At 49.4% G+C, this 20,678-nt stretch overlaps 1 protein-coding gene across 4 annotated transcripts in view; it reads right to left on the reverse strand.

Annotated features, from left to right (window-relative positions):
• LOC309826206 (neurotrimin) overlaps positions 1 to 20,167 on the reverse strand; it is a gene marked incomplete at both ends in the record, with an annotated part of 942,560 nt that extends 922,393 nt beyond the window's left edge. For all 4 annotated transcript variants that reach the window (XM_082660185.1, XM_082660184.1, XM_082660183.1 and 1 more), the window contains one exon: positions 20,086 to 20,167. In XM_082660185.1, coding sequence (XP_082516311.1) covers positions 20,086 to 20,167 — 82 coding nt within the window. The remainder of the gene's footprint in view (positions 1 to 20,085) is intronic.
• Between the last annotated feature and the right edge of the window lie 511 nt (positions 20,168 to 20,678).

Consider the following 20,678-nt stretch of genomic DNA (forward strand, 5'->3'; position numbering starts at 1 on the left):
GGCAAAACATTTCGTGAATCTCATTATTGCTGACAAATATGAAAATTGAAATCAAAGTTGAATTTTCAGCTACAGTGCCTCATACGCCAGCCTTCTCCAACTCCAGCTATTGCATCAACACATTTATCCTTGCAATAGTTTCAGCAGAAGATGGCTGATTTTCCCTCTCCCCACTCGCTCCCAGCCCCCGCCAGGCCCCGCGCCCTCCCCGGCTTGTACCCTATATATTTTGAAACATTAAATCTGACATATTCATCTTGGTGGTTGGCACTAGCTAACTAACTGCATGTTTACCTGTCACGGATGCAGGAATGGGCTGAGCTGGGATGCTGCTACCCTCCACCCTCTCTCCTCTCGCCCCCAAACCTAGCCTTCTTTTCTGCAGATAAAAGTCATTTGACTGATTGCAAATTCCTCGTGATATCAGGACAGAAAAAAAAAAAGGACTTGTCAACACCTTTCTTTCTTTCCCCTATTAAGCATACTGTAAAAATCAATCCCTTTTGTCACTTCACTCTGCTTGCGAGAATGTTTAATGGATGTCATGGGAGCTAATGATCGCTGGTAGAAAATTCATTTTAGATTTGCTATTTATAAAGTGCTCAGTACTCAGGTGGGAAATTAACATGAGGCAAGGAACCGGCTGGGTGGGGGAGGGCGGAAGGGAGAGCCGGCCCTGCCAGGCTGGCATGAGCTTTGTGTAGGTGGCACCCAAGGCGGTTCTGTGGGCAGATGACACATGGGTCAGAGGTGCTGTAGGGTTCAGTGAAAAGAGCATAGGCTCCGGAAACGTCTGGACCCTGGCGAGCTGACTTTTCTGAGCCACAATTTTGTCAGCAATAAAATCCTACCTGCAACACCCGGCTCACAAATTGTAGAAAGGATTAAATAAAATATCACACATAAAACATTTACCAGTGCCTGGCACTGAGGGCTAGGATGTGTTTAATAAAGGTTCAGTTTCTTTCCCCACAGCCCCAAAGCCCTGGGAGGGGACCAGGACAGGGTGTGGTCGGCCCAGAATTGCTCCAGGATATGGAACTGGCCAGGGCTTCACTCCCAGGCAAGCCTGCAGAAGAACCTGGGGCATCCAGGTGATCACACTAGCCAGTGGTTCTCAAACTAGAGCAACGGCAGAGATCGGCATCACCTGAAGGGCCTCTTCATCCGCACCCTGCTGGGCCTCTCTTCAGAGTTTCTGAGTGTTTACAGGTGTGGGGGGGTGGGGGTAGGGCCTCCGAGTCGCCATTTCTGAGAAGTTCCCAGGAGGTGCTGACCACACTCTGAGAAGCACCCTGGTGGCCGTATACTGGGAACTGTCCCCTGAAGGACGATGTGGAACCACCACCAAACCAGCACCTCCAGATGTAACAAGTCCATCCCCACCTGACTGACCCTCGCCCCTCAAACTGGTCTGGGACTCAGAATTGTCAAGCAAATCAGCAAACGCAAGTTCACTCCCTCCCAAAATTTACCTCGCTGGTCAAGCAGAAGAGGCAGGTGCCGGATTCACTGTCTGGTTTGCGTCCATGCAGAGCCAAGCCTCTGGGTAGCTGGTGCCTCAAGGGCTCTGGTGGGTCAGCCCTCCTGGCCCCCAAAGTTGTCCCAGTGACACGTGGAACTCCAGGTCAGAAGGCGCTGGTCCGCCCCTCACCTTTCTTCTAGTTTCTCCTCTTCCTGGCCTTCCCCCGGATACTTCTCTGTTATATTTGGATTAACTGCAGATCTCCTTTGATTACTCACTGTGTTGAAACAGACAGCCTGTTGCCACGTGTTTGATGACTGAACCCCGGGGGAGTTCCTATTTGCAAGGCAGCCAGTTACCAAGCGCTCGGCCTTACAAGCGCTCCTTGAGCTGCTAATTCATTGTTTAAGAAGTTGCTTTGCAGTTTCTGATTTTTCAATAACAGGCTTCTCACGAAGGCTTTAAGCTTCGGAAACAAGCCGAAAACTGCTTTTTCCGTCATTTACATAAACACCAGTGGATCAGGAGGGAGAAAAAGGGAATACTTTTGCCTGTTATTCCTGGGGCTCTGGAAGCCTCTATGCGTAGCGTGTCAAGGCTGCAGGTCTGGAAAAGTGCCGTGGGAAGTGTGCGGCTCCCAGAAAATTCGCCCCGGCGAATGATAAAATCCTGAAATTTCTCCTGACGCCCAGGCTTCCGCTTCGCCGAGCTGGGCGGATATTCTGGGCACCAGCAAATTGTTCTGTCAGCAAGCGGCTCCCTCAGCTGCATCCCGTTAGGATGCCTGTCACTCATCCCCCAGTCTTTGAACCGCAGCCCCGCCCTCTGAGGTGGCATCCTGCCACCTGGGACAGGTAAGGGGGTGGGGAGTGGCTGTAGAAAAGCTGTCAGGAGGCGCGGCCTGGAGGGGAGGGGACGCAGTCTCCCTGAAGCTGCCCCTCATTTCTGTTGTCGGGGGTGTGAATCCAGGGCGTGGACCATAGTAGGTGCTCAGTTTTCTCAACAGAGGGGAGGAACTTTCTGGAACGTGGGCCATTTTCAACCACCATCTGTTTCTCTCTCTGTCTCTCTACTTCTCTTTCTCTCCCAAATGGAGATTTTACAAATAATCCAATGAGCCAGGAAGAGCAGCCGTCCTTTTTTTTCCCTGCCAAACCATGTACCTCCCCATTAAAAAGAAAATAAACTGTGAAAACTTACTTTCACTGTTTAGTCTCCAAATTCTGATCGGGCTATTTTCCTTAGGTACCGAACGTGTATGGACCAAAACTAGGGTGCCAGATAAAGACAGAACAAAAATAAGATGCCCAGTTCGATCTGAATTTCAGATAAACAGCAAATAATTTTTTAATATAAGTATGTACTATGCATAATTAAAAGTTATGCGTTGTTTATCTGGAATTTAAATGTGTCGGGCATCCTGGATTTTTATTTACTAACTCTGGCAACCCGAGCAAAAGGGAATTTGCATTTACTTACGTCGTCTACATATTTCCATAGCTTCCATACCACGAAGCTTGCTTTGTCTGGTGGTTCTTTCCTAAGGTGGGAATATTCCAGAGAAACCGAGACCCCTCCCATGTGGCCCACAGAGCCCTGAGGGGCGGTCTTTCCAATCAAAGCTCCTCACCTGTGCTGCATGACTGCTTCACGTCAGCGGTTCTCGATAGGGTGACTTGCCCTCCAGAAAGGCTTCTTGAGACGCAGGGAGCTGCCTTTTAGAAAGTCCCAGACTTTCTGGTTCAGGGACTTTGCTCAGATCAGACTGGACGGAAGCCCTGGACTCCAAGGCCGACTCCTAACAAGGAAACCTCTGGGAGGGATCCTCTTAGGATAGAATCAGTGGGTTAAAGCAGGTCCCCAAACCCTGTTGTTCTCCTTTTTCAGCTTTTTAAATTCTCTTCCTGGTCCCCTTCCGTCCGTCCCTCTCAACGCTGAAACAAGTGTGTGCAGGGTTGCACGGTGCTGACCCTGCAGGAAGGACACACCCGGCAGAGAGCAGCTCTGCAAGGTCATGGAGAGGTGAAAGCGTATCAGTGTCCTGTCAGTGTCTATAGTCAGTTTCTGGGTCAGTGTCCAGGGTCAGCGTTGGGGTCAGTGTCCAGGTCAATGTCCAGGTCACTGGGGCTGGAGAGCAGTATGAGGAGGCCTCTGGGAGACAGAGCAGGACCGAGGCTGGGGCAGGATAGGGCAGGATAGGGAAGGACCCTGCCAAGTTGAGGAACTCCGGCTTTATCTTGAGAGCCCTGTGGGCTAGTGGAGATTCTTAGCAAAGGACTGAAGTGGGAAAATTTGCTTTTGTAGCAAGATAATTAATGATGGACAAGATGGAGGAAGGGCTGAACTGGGATGCAAACTGGTAGCAGGAGACCCATTCAGACACAGCGTTAGTCCATAGACAATGATGTCAGCCTGAGCCGACAGTGGAGACGCAGGGACGGTTCAGAGACAGAATGGAAGTGAGCTGTGAGTGACTGTGGGAGTGCGAGGGGGGAGGGGAGGGAAGGGCGTGCAGATGCCTTCATGGGGAGGGACAGACACTAACACCTACACTGTTCAGAAACCTCCTAAGATCCTTGGCTTTACTTTTCCAGTATGAATTGAGTGACAAGTTTCCCAGGATAATTCAAGTAAACGTGAAAACTACATTCTAAGGAAGTTTAAATATCCCATTTTACAGATGAGGAAAATAAAGCCTTCAGGAAAAAGAAAAAAACCCCTCGATTTCTAAAGTTAGAGTTAATGATGGAACTGGGATGAGAAAAGGATATTCTGATCGATGTGGAACTCAAGAAATATATTTTACACAGATAGGTTCTGTAAACTGGCAATGTAAAACTCTACCTGTGTAATTCCTTGCAGAGTTAATTAATTTGAGAACTGAGTTGGAGATGAGCTCTGACCATGTCTGGGAGAAGGTCTCTCCACCTCCTAGACGGTGGGGCAAGAGATGGAAATAAGTTGGGGGTAGGTCATATCGTATCTTACAAATCCAGAGGAGAGAGGAATATAGCCAATATTTTCTAATAACTATAAATGGAGTATAACCATTAAAAATTATGAATCGCTCTGTTGTACGCCTGTAACACATAATATTGCACATCAGCCACCACACTTCAATAAAAAATAATGATAACAATCATTTTAAAATCCAGAGAAAAAAGAATGTTGTGAGGAAAGGAGTGATTACTACTACGTGGAATCCCTCTGATTTGCTGGCCAGTGCTCTCCATTTCTATGCAAACAACTATGTTCAGTCCTTTCCTGCTTCCTGGAAAAGCCAGCTTTTCCAGAGCTATAGGCACACACAGGAACCTGGATACACATGCATGCAGACACAGACCTTCCCCAAATTATACGCAGAGAAAATAAAAACTGTCAAACATAAACTTCTTCAGCTTCCTGTCGCGAAGCTTAAAACTCTGCCTGCATCCGTACAGTGCCAAAGACAGCTAACTTTCTCTCTTTTTTCCATTTTGCTTTATTGTGGTAAAATACACATAACATAAAAGTTACCATTTTAACCGCTTTTAAGCATACAATTCAGTGGCATTAAGAACATTCACAACGTTGTACAGCCATCAAATTTATCTCCCCAAATCTCTCATCATGCCAAACAGAAACTCTATACCCATGAAATAATAACTCCCCATCCCCTGCTCCTGGTAACTTCTATGCTATTTTCTGTCTCTATGAATTTGCCTATTCTAAGTACCTCATAGAAGTTGTATCACACACTATTTGTCCTTTGGTGTCTGACATTTCACTTAGCACAATGGCTTCAAGGTCTTTCCTTGTTATAGCCTGTGTCAGGATTTTATTCACTCATTTCCTTAAGGCTGGATGGTACTTGGTTGTATGTACAGACCACATTTTGTTGATCCGTTCCTCCATGGATGGGCACTTGATTTGCTTCTATTTGGGGCTATTGTGAATAACGCTGCTATAACCATTGGGGTGTAAATGTCTGTTTGAGTCTCTGCTTTTGACTTTTGGGGGTATATATCTAGAAGTGGAATTGCTAGATCATATGGTAATTCCATTTTTAATTTTTTGAGGCACGAAGAACTGTTTTCCACAGTGGATGTACCGCTTTACCTTCCCACCAGCAGTGCATGAGGGTCCTAATTCAGTTTCTCTGTATCATCACCATTTTTAAAAACTAATAACCATCCTAATAGGCATAAAGTAGTATCAAGTTATGGTTTTGATTTGCATTTCCCTAATGACTAGAGATGTGGAAAACCCTGGGTGAGATCAGAGTGGCGATGCCTTAACCATGTGTTTCTTGTTTAGGCTGAGGGCCTCTCGCATCCTTGTCGAGGGAAGTTTAACCTCCCCCCTTTCATACAACAGGCGAACTGCCTCTTAATATTCACAGCCCCCTTCTTCCATGGTTGTAGGCCCCTGAATTTGTCTGGGCATGTGGTCATCCAAAGTGGATGGTACCTTTCCCACCCTCTCCTGCATCTCAGTGTGGCCGTGTGACCAAGTTCTGGCCCAGGGTGTGTGAGGAAGGGTGTCCTGTGAGGGCTTCCAGGGAGGGAGCTTCTTTGGGATGCAGTCCACATGTGCGTCTGCCCCTTCTTCTGTTTCTTCTCTTTCATCTCACGGCCTGGCCCAAGGATGCTGCCAACTTAGACCATGTACAATGGATCCAAACCACAGAGAGGAGGGAGTCCCTCAGGAACTCCAGCCAGGAACACAGTGGAATGTTTTTGTAACCAGAGAGATAAAGTCCTATCTTCTTTAAACAACTCTCACTGTGTATTGTTGTCATTTGTGGCTGAATCCAATGGTAATGGGTATTTCAAGATACGTGCGTGGTTCCTTCTTTAAATGCTAACGATACTGGTCTGTCCCCTTCTCTTTAAGACCCATTTTTCTGCCTGTGCTCAAGATTTGCTCCCACCCCACCCCTTACATTCCCCGAGGGCCCTCACCCAGTCAGGCACCTCCTGTGCCTCCCTTCATGCCCCCCTTTAGCAGCCCCTACCACACTCATTCAGAGCTGGCCTCCCCATCTTACAAAGGTAACAACTTCTCTCCAACTGCAGCCCACCCTTGGTCTCTCTACTTTCTCTCTCTTTAAAAAAATTTGAAATAATTATCCACATTTTTATTCTCACCCCACTTTATCCTCACACTATGGCTGCAGCCCACAGGACTGTTCTCCCAAGAGGATAGAAGATAGTCTCATCCCTAAGTCGGACCTTACTTAATCCTCAGCAGCATTGGATTAGGCTAACACTCCTGCCTTCCCCAAACACACATCCTCTGACCCCGATGCCATCATCCTCTCCTGGTTTTTCTCCCATGTTTTGGCCACTTCTCGTCAATCGTTTTCCCAAGATCGCATCCCTTCCCAATCCTTAAATCCTAGTTGTCTGCCCCGTTTCTCTTCACCTCCTCTCTACTGTCTTCCTGGGTAATTAACTGTGTCTGCGTCGAAGACCATCTTTGTTCAAGCTCAGATAACCTCCCAGGGTTCCAGACCCGTCCAGCTAACTTCATAATGCAGTGCTCTGTGTACACAAATAAAACCATCATGACCCAAATTGCATTCATTACCACTCCCCTAAAACCTGTCTGTGTCCCATTTACCCGGATACTGGAAGTCCTCTTCCATCTCCCTTTCTCACACACCATTGTTTTTGCTCTCCATCTCCAGGTCACACCCTCTAAGTCCAGGACCCTTGGATACCCGTGTCTCTACATCTCTGCCACGTATTAACGTGGTTAACTCATGCCTGATTGGCTGCCATACCCTCTACTCTTGTCCCCTTTTAATTCACTCCCCCACTGCAACTAGAGGAACATTTTAACATTTTTAAGTAACCCAAATAATGTTATTTAACGATTAAAACTGCAAAGCTAATCACGCTGCTGTCGGGCATACAGCCTTTCCACACCCTTTCTTCCCTCAGAATACACTCTTTAACAGGAACCATAAAGCCATTCAAGGTCTGGCCTGTGACTACTTCTCTACCTACACCCCTTGTCTTTCTACCTACAACCTGCCCCTCCACCCCCGCTTTAACCCCACAAACTATACAAACACATTCAATCTAGCCAGATGGGATACTGGATTCCTAAATTCCTACCATGCTCTCCTGCCTCTAGGCTTTGGCCTACGCCACTTCCTTTCATTGTAACACTTTTCTCTCCTCTCACCTGGTTGAATCTCTTCACCTTTGTGTCTCAGCTTTAACATCTCTTCCTTCTAGAAGAGTTCTCTGACCTCAGAGATCTAGATGCTGCCGTAGCAAACATGACTTGCTTTTATCCCAGCACATAGCATGTTGTATCGAATTGTCTTACTTCACTGAGTATAAGAAGTAGGACCCGTGGTTTATGGCCAGTGCACAGTAGGGTCTGAATAAATCATTCTGGAGTGGATGAGATATAAATGTAAATAAGAACTCGGCCATGCCCTTGAATCTATGATTTTGCTTTTTTTTAAATCATTCACCTTGGTGATGTGGACATGACAAGTCTATATCACTTGGGGATGACACGAAGCTGATGGTGACAGCTTATCAGAATACAAAAACAGTCTCAATGGATTTAAATAATGGACCCACGTGAAATGAAATTTCATGCACTTAAAAGCAAGGATGGGAGAGGTCTTGAATAATTTTAGTCAGGGGAATGAGTGCGACGCCAATGAGCAATCGCGTGGAATATCTGAAAAGGAAAAGAAACGAATATAATAATAAAGTGGTCCTAGATGTAAAGTCCACACCGTGGTAGGTAATAGCCCACTCCACACCCTGCCGGTCCGACCACATCAGGAACCATCTCTCTGGTAATGCCTTTCAGTGGATCATTATCAAACTGCAGCAACTTTAGAAGATAGTGATCAGGATGATTAGCGGTCTAGAAGTTATGCCCCTGATAAAGACGAGAAGGAACTAAGAATGTCAAGATAAGATAACTTGGGTCCATAATCGTCTTCTCTTAGAAAGAAACTGCATCGCACAATATGACTTGTATTTTGAGTGGCTCTAACTGGCATAAGTTAGGAAGAGGCAAATTTTTGCTCCACATAGATTCTCCAGGATTGTATTCAACTGCAAGTAATTGAAACCTAATTTTATGGGGATTTTTTTCCCATAAATAATAAGTGTGGACATAGGTATTCCAGAGCTGGCATCACTGCTATGTTATCTTGAACTTGGGGTCCTTCTGTTAGATTGAGCCATGTGAAATTGTTCATACTCAGCTGGTTTTGATTTACTAAAACAACAAGTCCATTTAGTTCAACCTAAGAGCTTCCTGTTTTACCATTCTGGATGTGTTTGCCTCTCTGATGCCATTTTGTCCTCCTGTTTGCAAGTTGGTTCCTGGACCCCCGGGTAGTACGCCAGGCTCTCAGTCAAGAAAAGTCTGGGGGAGGGGGGTGGTAAGGTTCACAAAGCACAGCCTTCCTGAGTAGAACCCTCAAACTCCCACCCGGGAAACTTCTGCTCACTTCCCATTGGCCTGACCTGCACGGCATGACCATCCTCGGCTCTAAGGAAATCTCAGAGGTACGTATTCTAAACAGGCACTTTGCTGCCCTGAACAAATTTAGAGCCCTGTTTATAAGAGGAAGGATAGAATTTATACTGAACAGTATTTTCTCACAGTTTATCCACTATACAAAGGGAGGCTAGTGTCAGTTGATCTACACTCTATCTGCACTGTAGAGTCATAGGTGTTTCAAAGCAGAGGTGATCTTGCCCCATTCTGATCCATTTAATGAGAATTTTTGTGAGTTGAACCTGGGCCTCTGCTTATGACAATCTCCACAGGCAATTTGGATAGACAGCCAGAACTGGGACCACGACTCTGGCAGTGAGCGTCTGCTCCCTGGAAATCCTGGAGCTGGTCAACAGGAATTAGCGAACATCATTCAGGTGGGATGGTTGTCTTGGGCGGGAGATCGGGTTAATTCCAAGGTGCCTCCCGCAACTCTAGAAGTCCGAAAACGCTTCTGGGTTTGATGATTAAACTATTCCAGCCTTGGACAAGGCTTCAGCAGTGCAAGACAGTAATGAAAAAGTGGTGATAAGACATTCCGATCCTTCTACTCAGAAGGTTTACGGGAAAAGGAAGAAGAAATATAGAATATTCTTATTTGCTTTCAGACTGGGCAAAATGGTTTATCTATCTACAGGTGTCTGTGCATCACCAATTGCACTGAGAAAAAAGGTTGTCAGTCTTTTCATGTTTGGGCCAGGTGTCCTCTGGCTGTTTAGAAGACAGTCAAATGCCCCGGGGGGGATGGATGGTGAAGAAAGAGGCAGAGTAGGTTTGAAGAAGCAGGTAAGAAGCACTCGTCCACTTTGCCTTCCCCAGATAAACAAAGCCACCCAGTCACTCTCCTCTTTCCTCAGGTGCACCCTTCCCTGGCCCCTGGTGCCCCCTCTGACGCCAAAGTGGTTCAGAGAGCAGCCCCTTCCTCCACACTTCTGACCCGCTGACCACTGGAGGTCCCATTTCCTGCGCTTGGGTGAGTTTAGCCAAAAAGAGTGAGCTCGTCTCCCGCTCCCTGGACGCCTATAACATCTGGTTTACATCTGGTTATAACCAGGAGGGATTACTGATGTGTGGGATTACATATTCAGGGTCCAAAAAAGATCTTGTCAGAGGAAGGTATGAGTTGAATCTAATCTTCAGAAAGGGTAAGTTTCGAGGCCAGGTTGCCGTGTGCACAGTACAACACGGGCATAGGAAGAAGAAGGGTTAATTACAGCTCACCCTGAGTCGACAGGGTTCTAGGGCTACTCATAAACCTAAGGGCGTCTTTCTCTCTCCCTCTTTCCCCTTTTGTCCTATCCATAAGCACTGGTCGCCTGTGTGTCAAGTACTGTGCTGAGTGTGCAGATATACAAGGCAGTCCCGGGCCTCCAGGAGCTCACGGTCCAGTGAGGGGAGACAGAGGTGTCAGCAGGTAGCCACGCAGATGTTAGCGGACGCGAAGGCTGGAAGGAGGTACCAGAGCAGTGGAGGCAGAAACGAGAGAAGGAGGGGCTTCAAAGGGACGCTGAGCCTGGAGTCTTGCCGTGAGTCATAACAAGCGTTTTCCAGGTGGACAGGGCGGCCCTCAGCAGAGCACGCGTACTAGGAGGCGGAAACCTTAGAAAACCCCTAGGAATCCACGGAACGGGAGTAGGGTTAGGGGAGAGGCCGGCGCCCCTGGGCCATGCCTTTCCAAAGAGCTGAGACTTCATTGTATCCTAATCTGGAATCAGGAGAGGCCACGTCCTGTAACATTCGGGGCTACTCAGAGCACACTGGGAGGAGATTTACCTTAAAAAGAACATAAAGTAGCCGGAATAACTTTAGAAAAGGGCCATCAGCACCCTATCTGTGAATGGTCATACAGAAAATAGGAGAAAAGCTTGGAATATTTAACTAAGGGAGAAGGGGAGGGAATCTTGTTTTCAAATATTTGAAGGAAAGTCATGTGGAAGAAAAATCAGCCTTGTCCCGTGGGTAGTAGTGTTAGCAGCAATGTGATATTTATTGAGAGCTTACTATGTGCCAAGCGCTTTATCCGCAGTAACTTATTTAATCCTCATACCAGCCTTAGAGGTAAGACTCAGAAGTAGCTCCGCTTTATACAAGAGGAAACTGAATCACCCACAGAAGTTGATTAAACCGCCAAAGGTTTCAGACCAGGAAGTGGCACAGCCAAGGTTTGGACCCAGGCAACCCAGCCACTATGCTGTGTGTTCTCTCCAGACCTCGAGCAAATGGCTGGAATCGATAAGAAGACAGATTCTAGTTTGTCTCCCCATCTTCCTGAACGGTCAGATGCAATAGCTCTCTGGAGAGATGCAAGTTCCCCCCACACTGGAGACAGAAGTTAGGGGACCACTGCAGCTGCACTTTTGGGGTGTTAGAGCTCCAAGAGAGGGATTGAACTAAACCATCTTGAATGTTCCTCTGGGCTCGGCTGGCTGCGACTCTGGCTTGCCTGACACAGCAGCGTGAACACTTTGTGAGTTACCCAGTGACTGCACTTGGTACAAATCTGCATGAGAGCTCTGCTCCCCCGGCGCCTCCTACACCTGCTGACTCCATCCGAACAGGCAAGCTTTCACTCCTGCCTGCACTGCAGGATCTGACCTGGCTTGGAGGGAGGGCCAGCATCACTCTGCCTAACACTGTAGCTGCCAAGTTGCCATTGGGGTTCTGAGCACGGAGCCTTTGTTGCCTGTGAGAAGGAGCGCCATGGAAGCAGCAGGCTGCTGTAGCCAGTTCCTGGGGAGCGAGCGGGAGCGGAGGCCAGGAGAGAGAAACGCAAAGCTTCACACTTATGAATGGAGTTTCTGCCAAGGCTCACCATCACTTAGCTCGCTCTAAATCCGCCTCTGGCACATTCATTCCTGACCCATATTCACACATCCCAAAGCCCCTGAATTTCTCCTATAGGGTTGGTTGTTATCCTTCCTGAGTTCCCCTACCTGAAATGCCACGACTAGTTCATCCTTTCTTCCCACCTGAAGGATGCCTTCTTTTTTTTTTTTTTTGCGGTATGCGGGCCTCTAACTGCTGTGGCCTCTCCCTGCTGTGGCCTCTCCCGTTGCGGAGCACAGGCTCCGGACGCGCAGGCTCAGCGGCCATGGCCCACGGGCCCAGCCGCTCTGCGGCATGTGGGATCCTCCCAGACAGGGGCACGAACCCGTGTCCCCTGCATCGGCAGGCGGACTCTGAACCACTGCGCCACCAGGGAAGCCCTCTGAAGGATGCCTTCTTGATGAAGAAGCGCGTGCGTGTACGGATATGTGGGACAGTATGTATGATACAGTGTGTGGTGTTTGTGTGCACACACACCACTCGCACGTTCCGGCTTTGGTCGTCCGTCTGTGACTGTGTTCATATTCTTAGCTTCCTACAAACAGAGACTGCTTCTGAATATTTTCTTCTAGCACCACTACCTTTCAAGGACTAGACTCAAAAAGACGATTTGCGGAATTGCAAAATGTGAGACTTGAAATGAAACTTGAAAGTCTTTTAGTCCAACTGCTTTATTTTAGAGATGAAGCAACTGAGGCTCATGGAGTGGATGCGTCTCATTCCAGGTTGGAGAACATTTTCGGATGACTCGAGAGGTATGGTTTTTAAACCTGGCCACAGATGGGAACCCCTTAGGGAGCTCTGAAAAATAACCAGACAGCTCACAAAGAGATTGTGGTGTAATTGTTCCGGGATGGGGTCCAGACATGGACACGTTTATAAAGCTCCTCAGGTGATTCTATGGTAGAACAAATTAGAAGACCACTGGCTTAGAAAACGGGAATATTGCAAATAAAGACACATTGCACCTACCCACTGAGGACCTTCTAACATCTGAGACGGGGTCAGAAGAGGTACAATTGCTCCAGGTTGCTTGACTTGGAAGAACCATGGATCCGTGAGAAAGATACTTACCTGTTCTCCTACAGGGGAAGAGCTAAGAAGAATCACCACCACTATGGAAATGCAGATGGAAGCAGTGGGGTAAGCAGTGTTCCTAAGGCACCCACGGGGCAGCCACAGCACACAACGTGGGCGGAAGAAAAGCTCGATTCCCTTTGGGTACATGAGGCTGAACACACAAGTTGACAACTGAAAGAAGACTGTGTCCCAACCACAGCTGGAGTATCAGAGGAGAACCAATAAATGACGACGCATGTCTACTAGTCCAGGAACCCTAAATTAGGGTGTGATGAGTGGTTAGCAAAAGACAAAATAGGTTCTCAGAAGGGAGGTCATCTTAAGTCTACCTTGAAATTTGAATCCCTCAGAGTCCCCTGAACGGCATTTGCCTCACCCCGACCAGCTGCCTCAGCAAACCCTGCCCTGCCCTGTGTAAGTTGCCCCCCTTGCCCCCTTTGACCATCTAGTTCTATGCAGAAGGCAGGGCACAAACGTGCTGCACAGGCCACTGGACAGGATGGCAGCAGTGCCAAGAACCAACGAATAACTCGAATGACAAGAGCCAACAGTCGCAAAGCCAACTACCTCACGCCAGGTTTCGCCATCCTTGTGCTAACTGAGGGAGCATCACACATCCCTGAGCCCCTTGCGGCAGGAGTCAAGGTGGCGTAGCAGAGGCAGCAGCTGTTACATGATGGACCCAGAGCCAGGAGGAGCCTCCTCCCCCAGTACTCCCCATCTAAAAACAAGCAACCGGGGTTGCTGCGTTCTTCCCGTCCATCATAATCTGCACAAGCAACTGTGCAGGAGGCCATGACACGCAACGTGCCCCCCTTGCTTCTGGTCCTGTTGGTTCTTCGCAATGTGATTATAAAGAATGGCAAATGAAATCAAATCTGGGAGACTGTACTCTTTTTTTTTGTTAAGATTATTTTTGATGTAGACCATTATTAAAGACTTTTATTGAATTTGTTACCATATGGCTTCCGTTTTATGTTTTGGTTTTTCGGCCACGAGGCATGTAGAATCTTAGCTCCCCAAACAAGGATCAAACTCGCACCCCCTGTATTGGAAGGTGAAGTCTTAACCACTGGACCACCAGGGAAGTCCCCATACTCTGTCTTTAGTTGCTTTGATCACTGATATATTCCCAGCACCTAAGACAATGCAGGGAACATAACAGGAACTCAATAAACACTTGCCAGGTGATTGAACCAACGGACAAATAAACAACTAGGTCTAGTCTGTGTTGGATTAGAGTTTGGTGACACCACCACCAAGGAGAAGCAAAGGAGGTGCCTCTGAAGAGTGAATTTGAATGAGCAATTGAAGCCAAAACCAGTCCATCTTTTGAACATTCTTTTATTGCTGTAAAGGACAATACTCTTTGAGAAGCCAAAAAAGAAAGAAAGAAAGAAATCAAATTTAGTAACCTAAGATGTCCTTAGTAACAGAGCTGAAGAACATGTTTTCCAATATTTGGTTTCTCAGCTTGACAGTCTCTCTTGAAATACTTTTTTCTCAGCAATGAAAATGTGTATCGTTTTTGGTTTGTTTTGCGGTTTGCAAATGACTTACAGAGCTCTTCTGGCAGAGTTTCTGTTTTTCTTCTTGCAAGTAAACAAAAGGCCATTTCTCTAATATGACTTAAGTGGGGGAGATTCTGAGATCTCCTGTCTTGGTTTTGGAAAGAGGAGAAAAGGTAGGGAGGCAAGCAGAAAGAAGAACAAGGACACGGGAACAAGCAGGGCGTAGAAACTAAACAGAAGCAGGAAAGAGGCAAAGGGAAAAGGGACGTGGAACACTGGAGTGTCGGGGACACACAACAGCTGAGGACGCTGCTGTCAGTGGGGTCCCAGCCACACTTACGGGGCGTGAACTCGCCACTGGTTCTTTGGTCCCCCCACTATCATTGCACCGCGTCATCTGGGCTCCTGGTGACCTGGGAGGACAGACTCCCCTCCTCTCCTAGGCAAGCCTGTGCAAGGCGGAGCAACCCCTGCCAGGTTGACCCAGATCTGTCAGCTGATCAATTATGTTTCCCACGGAGGAGAAGGGAAAATGAAAGGGAGAAAGAAAAGGGGAGAGAGAGAAAGAGAATTGGGAGGGCAGAGGAAAGGAGGAGAGAGGGCAGAAAGAGGGAGGGAGGACAGGGGAGAGGAAGAGAGGGAGACGCAGGGAGAGTGAGAAGGCAAGGGATGGAGGAGGAACACACGCATCTCTTCGCTGAAGCTCTTGTAAGTTTAAGCGGCCACAGCAAGAGCGGGCTCAGTCCAGAAGGTTGCAGAAACAAATACATAAATACATAAACTAAAATTCTAGAGGTTACTGGACAAAATCAGTCAAGGCAGAGGATAGAGTCCTCTTCTTCCCACCCTTTGCCAGTACAGCTTAGAGCTGTTCTTTTCCCTCTGAAACTCCTGGCTCCACCCTCCCCCTTCCCAGGGCCCCGCCCCCTGCCATTGGTCCCACCCCCTTCCCCCTCCCTGAACAGTCTCCTCCTACAAAACGATGGGAGGTATGGTCCCCGCCGCATGTTTCTTCTAAGTCCCTTCCTGTCTTAACCAGCACATCCTCTAAGGGTAAGAGGCCTCTGCCACCAGGTGGGAGGAGACACCTGGGAAGATGTGGTACCCAACCCCATCCGACCTGTACATCATCGATTACCTTATTTTTGAGTGTTTTCATTTTTTATGTTTAATTAGTTTTATTGAATTTCAAATGACTACAGACATAAAGTAAACATGTAACAAGCCAGTAGAGCAGAAAGAGAAGGAGCTGCGTAAATACCAGCAGGCTCAGCATGGAGCTCCACTTAGCACCGCATGTTTGCCGCGTTACAAGCCTTAATGAGTCCTTACAACACCCAGGGGAGTTGCTCCCCATCCTGGCAGGCAGGTGGGGAGGCGGGCGCACAGAGGGAAGTATTTCCACCTACAGAAAACATGGGGGACTTTGAGTTTGGATGTACCTGCTGCCCACCCAGCTGTGCTCAGGCCACCAGAACTGGCTGGAAATCTGTCAGGCACACTCATTAGGGTATTGGAAGGGTCTGAGGGACCTCCGCTGGGGTTACATATAAAGCAAAGTGGGAGTTTTTTGCGTCATTATCATCCTAGTTGAGGGGCAAGAGGCAAGAGCAGGTCGTGAGCTCCAAACCTAAAAATTCTGGAACAGGGACAAATCCTAGACACAACAGTCCTCTCCAAAGTGTTCCCACCAGGAGCAGATGGCAAGAGCATCACAAATCCTTCCAGCATGTTCCTGGACGTCCCAGAATCATGTGTCCCACATTGACTCAGAAATGTCACCACTGCTTAGGATGTTGAGATAGCTCACCTCGCCCCAAGGGGTAAACTGTGGCTAAAGCCAGCACTGGTGTGGCCCATCCACGACACATAGCTGGCCCCAGCCTGGGTCACTGCTTCTCAGGGCTGCCAGACTGCGTGGGTGCAGGGGCAGAGCCCCGGGGAGCTGCTGAGACACAGTGCGTGGCAGAGCACACAAGCAGGGGACCAGGAGAGGCCCTTCAGGGACACAGCTCAGCACCCTTCATCTCAGCACCCTAGGAGAGGCCACTGGGAAACCACGGAAGTCAGGGGCAGATGTCACAGGATGAGAAGGGGTTCCAGGGCTCGTATTTGGCTTTAAAACTGACAAAGGGAAGAAGCAGCACCAGGACAAGGCTGTGTGCCTGGCAAGTAACGCTGCGACCCAAGAGTGGCCCCGGCTGGGACCCTCCGGCCACCTCGATCAAATGCCCCGAGGACCGTCACTGTGTGTGAAGGATGGAGGCGAGCTGCATTTGTTGTGCCATCCACGGCTCACCCATGGCTCGCCCCCAGTTGGCAGCTCCAAGCCTGGCAGCCAGGGTCCACACCGTGAAGCTCCTCTGCAGTCTCGCCTGAAGTTGTTTTTGGCCATGCTTCCAAGTGCCCACAATGCTTACATCAGGCCCAGGATCCCATCATCCCAAACCGATTCTTCACTTTGCCAGTAAACATTGTTATGGTCTCATCTGCCCCCCTCACATCTCAGAAGCACTGCCCAGCTCAGGCTGCGGCTGGCACCCAAGTGTTTACTGTGAGTGGCAGGAACTTGGCCAATCCGCCCAGCTGAACGGTGTCCATGTTGCTGGTGCCCAGAGAACGAGAGGGTGAACCTAGCCCCATCTCCTCTCCCTTCCCCGCTGCCCTGCCTGTGTATAAGTGGGCAGGTGTGTTGATGTGGGATGTGAGAAGGTGAGAGAAAATGAGAAAGGTTAAGACAGGAATCTAGCCAAGCTCCTCGGAAAGTGTTGAAAGGAGCATTAATCCTTCGAAGGAGAAATGGTCGGGTTACTAGAAGGAGAGAAGCTGCAGCACCACCAGCCAGCCATTCCTTTCAGAGCCTCTCAGTGGCAGAAGGTGGGCGGTGTGCTGAAAAGGACAGCGCCTAATCCCATCCTCGGTCCTCACTCTGGCTCCCAGGAACTGGGAGGGGCTCTTGTTAATCAACCTCAGATCTTCTTAGGGCCAGAGCCCCAGGGCGCTAATCACCCCCTGCCTCCCACCCATCACTAATCAGTGCTGACTCCCTCCCCATCTAAGCTGGATCATGGTTGCTGGTGGGGTAGAGGTGAGAAGCAGGTCAGGGAGGGGTCCATCACCTGCCCCTAGCGCCGGGCACCTTTTCAAGAAGGCAAGAAACCCAGGAAGTAACGGCTTTAGGAAGAGCCAGCTTAAAACAAAAACAGAGGAGAAGAAAAAATTGCCTTAGAATGTGTACTGCATTCTAACTAGTCCCACTGGGTCAATGCAATAGGGGTGGATTACTGCAGGCAAGACGTGGCTGCCTCAGTAATTCTGTGAGTTTGATAAGAGGTAGCTGGCCGACTCCAGCTCTCAACCCCTTGAAGAGAAAACACACATCATGTTGGCTGGTCCAACTGGCATGTGGCTCAGGGGTCTTGGGGGTCCCTTTGCATTAAAATTGTGCAGCCCTGTTCTTTTGTGACACTTTGAAGGCTATTCAGAACCGGCTCGAGGTGGGTAGCACAAATAAGGCCATTATTCGTCTTAGGAAAAGCAGGATTTGGTAGAATGTGAGGAGATCTGGGATAACCAAGTCACCTCCATCCCCACCCCAAGACGGCAACAAGAATGCAAAATCAGAATTCCCCCTGGAGAATTGTGCATCACCACTTCCTTCCCATCTATTCAGGATTGATTCAAAGTATGAGCAAATATTATGCTTCCCTGCATTTATTTCTGATTAAAAAAAAATCATGTATGCTAATTTATATGTAAATTCAGTATGGCCCTGGGGCTCCTGGCATGCAGCCCGTGGGGCTGTGGATGGTGGAATTTTGGCCATTGTCTCCGGTTTGAAGTTACAGATGGAAGAGACACAGACCTCAGGACAGATGGAAATTATGGAGGTCTTGGGACCTTCCCTGTCCCTTCCTCTGACCCCTCACTCCACCCCTTGCCTAGTTAGTTTCCATTTCTGTGGTTAGCATGATAGAAGCTGTTTCCCTGAGTCTACCTGGCTCTGGACTCAGTTTCCCCGCTGCCAGAGTTGGGGCTCTGACCTCACTGGGTGAGCCCCTGTTCACCCAGTACAAGCAGGGGTTTGCACACGCGCGCACGCGCGCACACACACACACACATGCTGCCACAGCTCCTTGTTACGTAAGACGAGTCAATCAGGGCTGCCGCCACGTGGCCTCCTTCACTCTCACACCCACCACCCAGTGAGGGAGGAGAGACACCCCGAGGCCGGCGCCCCCGAGGCTGGGTGCAGCTGGCAAGGCAAGGAGATCCCGCACAAGGGACTTGCTTGCATCCAACTCAGATCCTTCCGGGGCCCCCTTCCTCCCCCTCGAGCCCCAGCCGAAGGTACACGCGCATTTGGTTCTTCCCAGCCTGGTCCCTCTGCCCACCTTGCGTGGTCACCCCTGCAACTATGGCAAGGGGACAGTCCCCAAAGCCCACCCTCAGAGGGAGGTCAGCGGGACCCGAGGTGGGGACCAGTCCGGACCACGAAAGCCCCGTGCTGCAGTGGGGAAGGGAATCAGGTGGGTGGGACTCCTCAGCCTTCTCCACCCCCTGGGAGTGAACTTTCTTCTGGGGACTCAGCTGCCAGCGCTGAGCTTCCACGCGTGGTCCTCTGGGAGATGCTGCTGGACCACCCGGGGGAAGTTCCTCTGCCCGTCTCAGTCCCTGGGAGTGCAGGGATCTTCAAAAAAGAAAGGCAAGCCAGACCCTCAAAGGACAGGGTGGGTGGGAGCAAGCAGGTGGGCAGGTAATGCGGCTGCTGGGACCTGAAAGCCGGGACAGAGCGCGGGGCCACCCGGTGCAGCGAGCGGACTCAAGGTTGAAGCGGATCCCAAGCCACCCCAGCACCGCAGGGCCACGTCACAGCGCGCACTCACCCCCAGCAAGCCCGGCCCCAACTGCAGCCCCTCAGCTCCGCTTCCCAGAAGAGAAAGAAACCAAACATTAGTATTCGACTCTTCATGCCTCTTTCCGTTCAACTTAGGAGAGCTTTCCGGAATTTCAGAGCCCCGCTGGCTCCTACAGCCTCTTACCTGCTTGTTACCACGCCCCGCCGCCCCCCTCCACAAACACACCCCAAAACACATGGGAAACTACCCCGCTGCCCACCGCTGCTGCGGACCGATCCAGCCCTTCTAGCTGGCTCTCTGACCACGATGCACAGGTACCTGATTATGCCTAGCCTGCGTTTTCTGTGTGCTCCTTGCAGAAGCTTTGCAAGTTTACTGGCCGATAGATATTTAAAGTTTCCTCTCGTAATTTCTTCCCAGTACCATAAGCAATGCGTTAGCAGCCCCGTCGCCCTCCGAATCCGTGATTCCATGTGTCTCCATCTATCGTGTGTGTGCAAGAATGTACGGAGGTCCAGGGGACCAGCACACAGCCACGTACCGCACGGGAGCCCCAGACACATTTTACTTCTGCACGTACATTCCCCCCCCGCCCCCCCGCGCCACACACCCACCCACCGTTCCGGCAGCAGCCAACATCAAATCAATATCCTCACAGCCTGGGAGGGAGGATGGAGTCCCAGCCATGCTGCTCGGACGCTCTCTCCCCCACCTGCAAACCAACCGCACAGCAGAGCCGACTCAGAGAGTCTGCGAATCACCAACAGCACGCTGTACAATTCCTGGGTCGACTGTAGGCAAATCAATAGCAAGCTCTTACCTTGAAAGAGAAACAGAGCAGCCAGCGCTGTGAAGATTGCCCACGAGATAGAATTGTGCATTTTTGCCTGGATGGTTTTCATGATTTTTTTTTCTTCTTTTTCTTCTTTTTTGTCAGGTTCGGGGTTTTTCTTTCTTTCTTTCTTTCCTGACAGATTGCGTTGCTCTGGAGCTGGTGGAAGGAGATTTAAATCCACTGTTTTGCTGAAGGACACCACAAGAAAGCCAAGGATGGGAGAGAGTGTGACTTCTCAGTAATTATCTCTCCTCATACTCTGGCACTGAGACACCTCGTACAATCTGGCCCTGGACAGCCCTCCTACAAGCTGCAATCATTGGTTCTAATCCAAGGATTGACAGAGCTACAACACACGCGCGCGGGTGCGCGCGGAGGCGCGCGCGCGCGCGCGCACACACACACACACACACACACACACACACACACACACACACTCTCAGGAATCATTTACTGGGCAAATCAGGCTAGCTGATTAAAGAGACAGGAGCCTGGAGAGATGGTACGATAAATGCCACTTTGCCCCTTCTATATTACTTTCATTTTTTAAACTGACAGTCTCAGAACTCCAAGCATCA

This window comes from Grampus griseus, assembly GCF_964374135.1.
Source record: "Grampus griseus genome assembly, chromosome: 8".
NCBI classification, from domain to species: domain Eukaryota; kingdom Metazoa; phylum Chordata; class Mammalia; order Artiodactyla; family Delphinidae; genus Grampus; species Grampus griseus.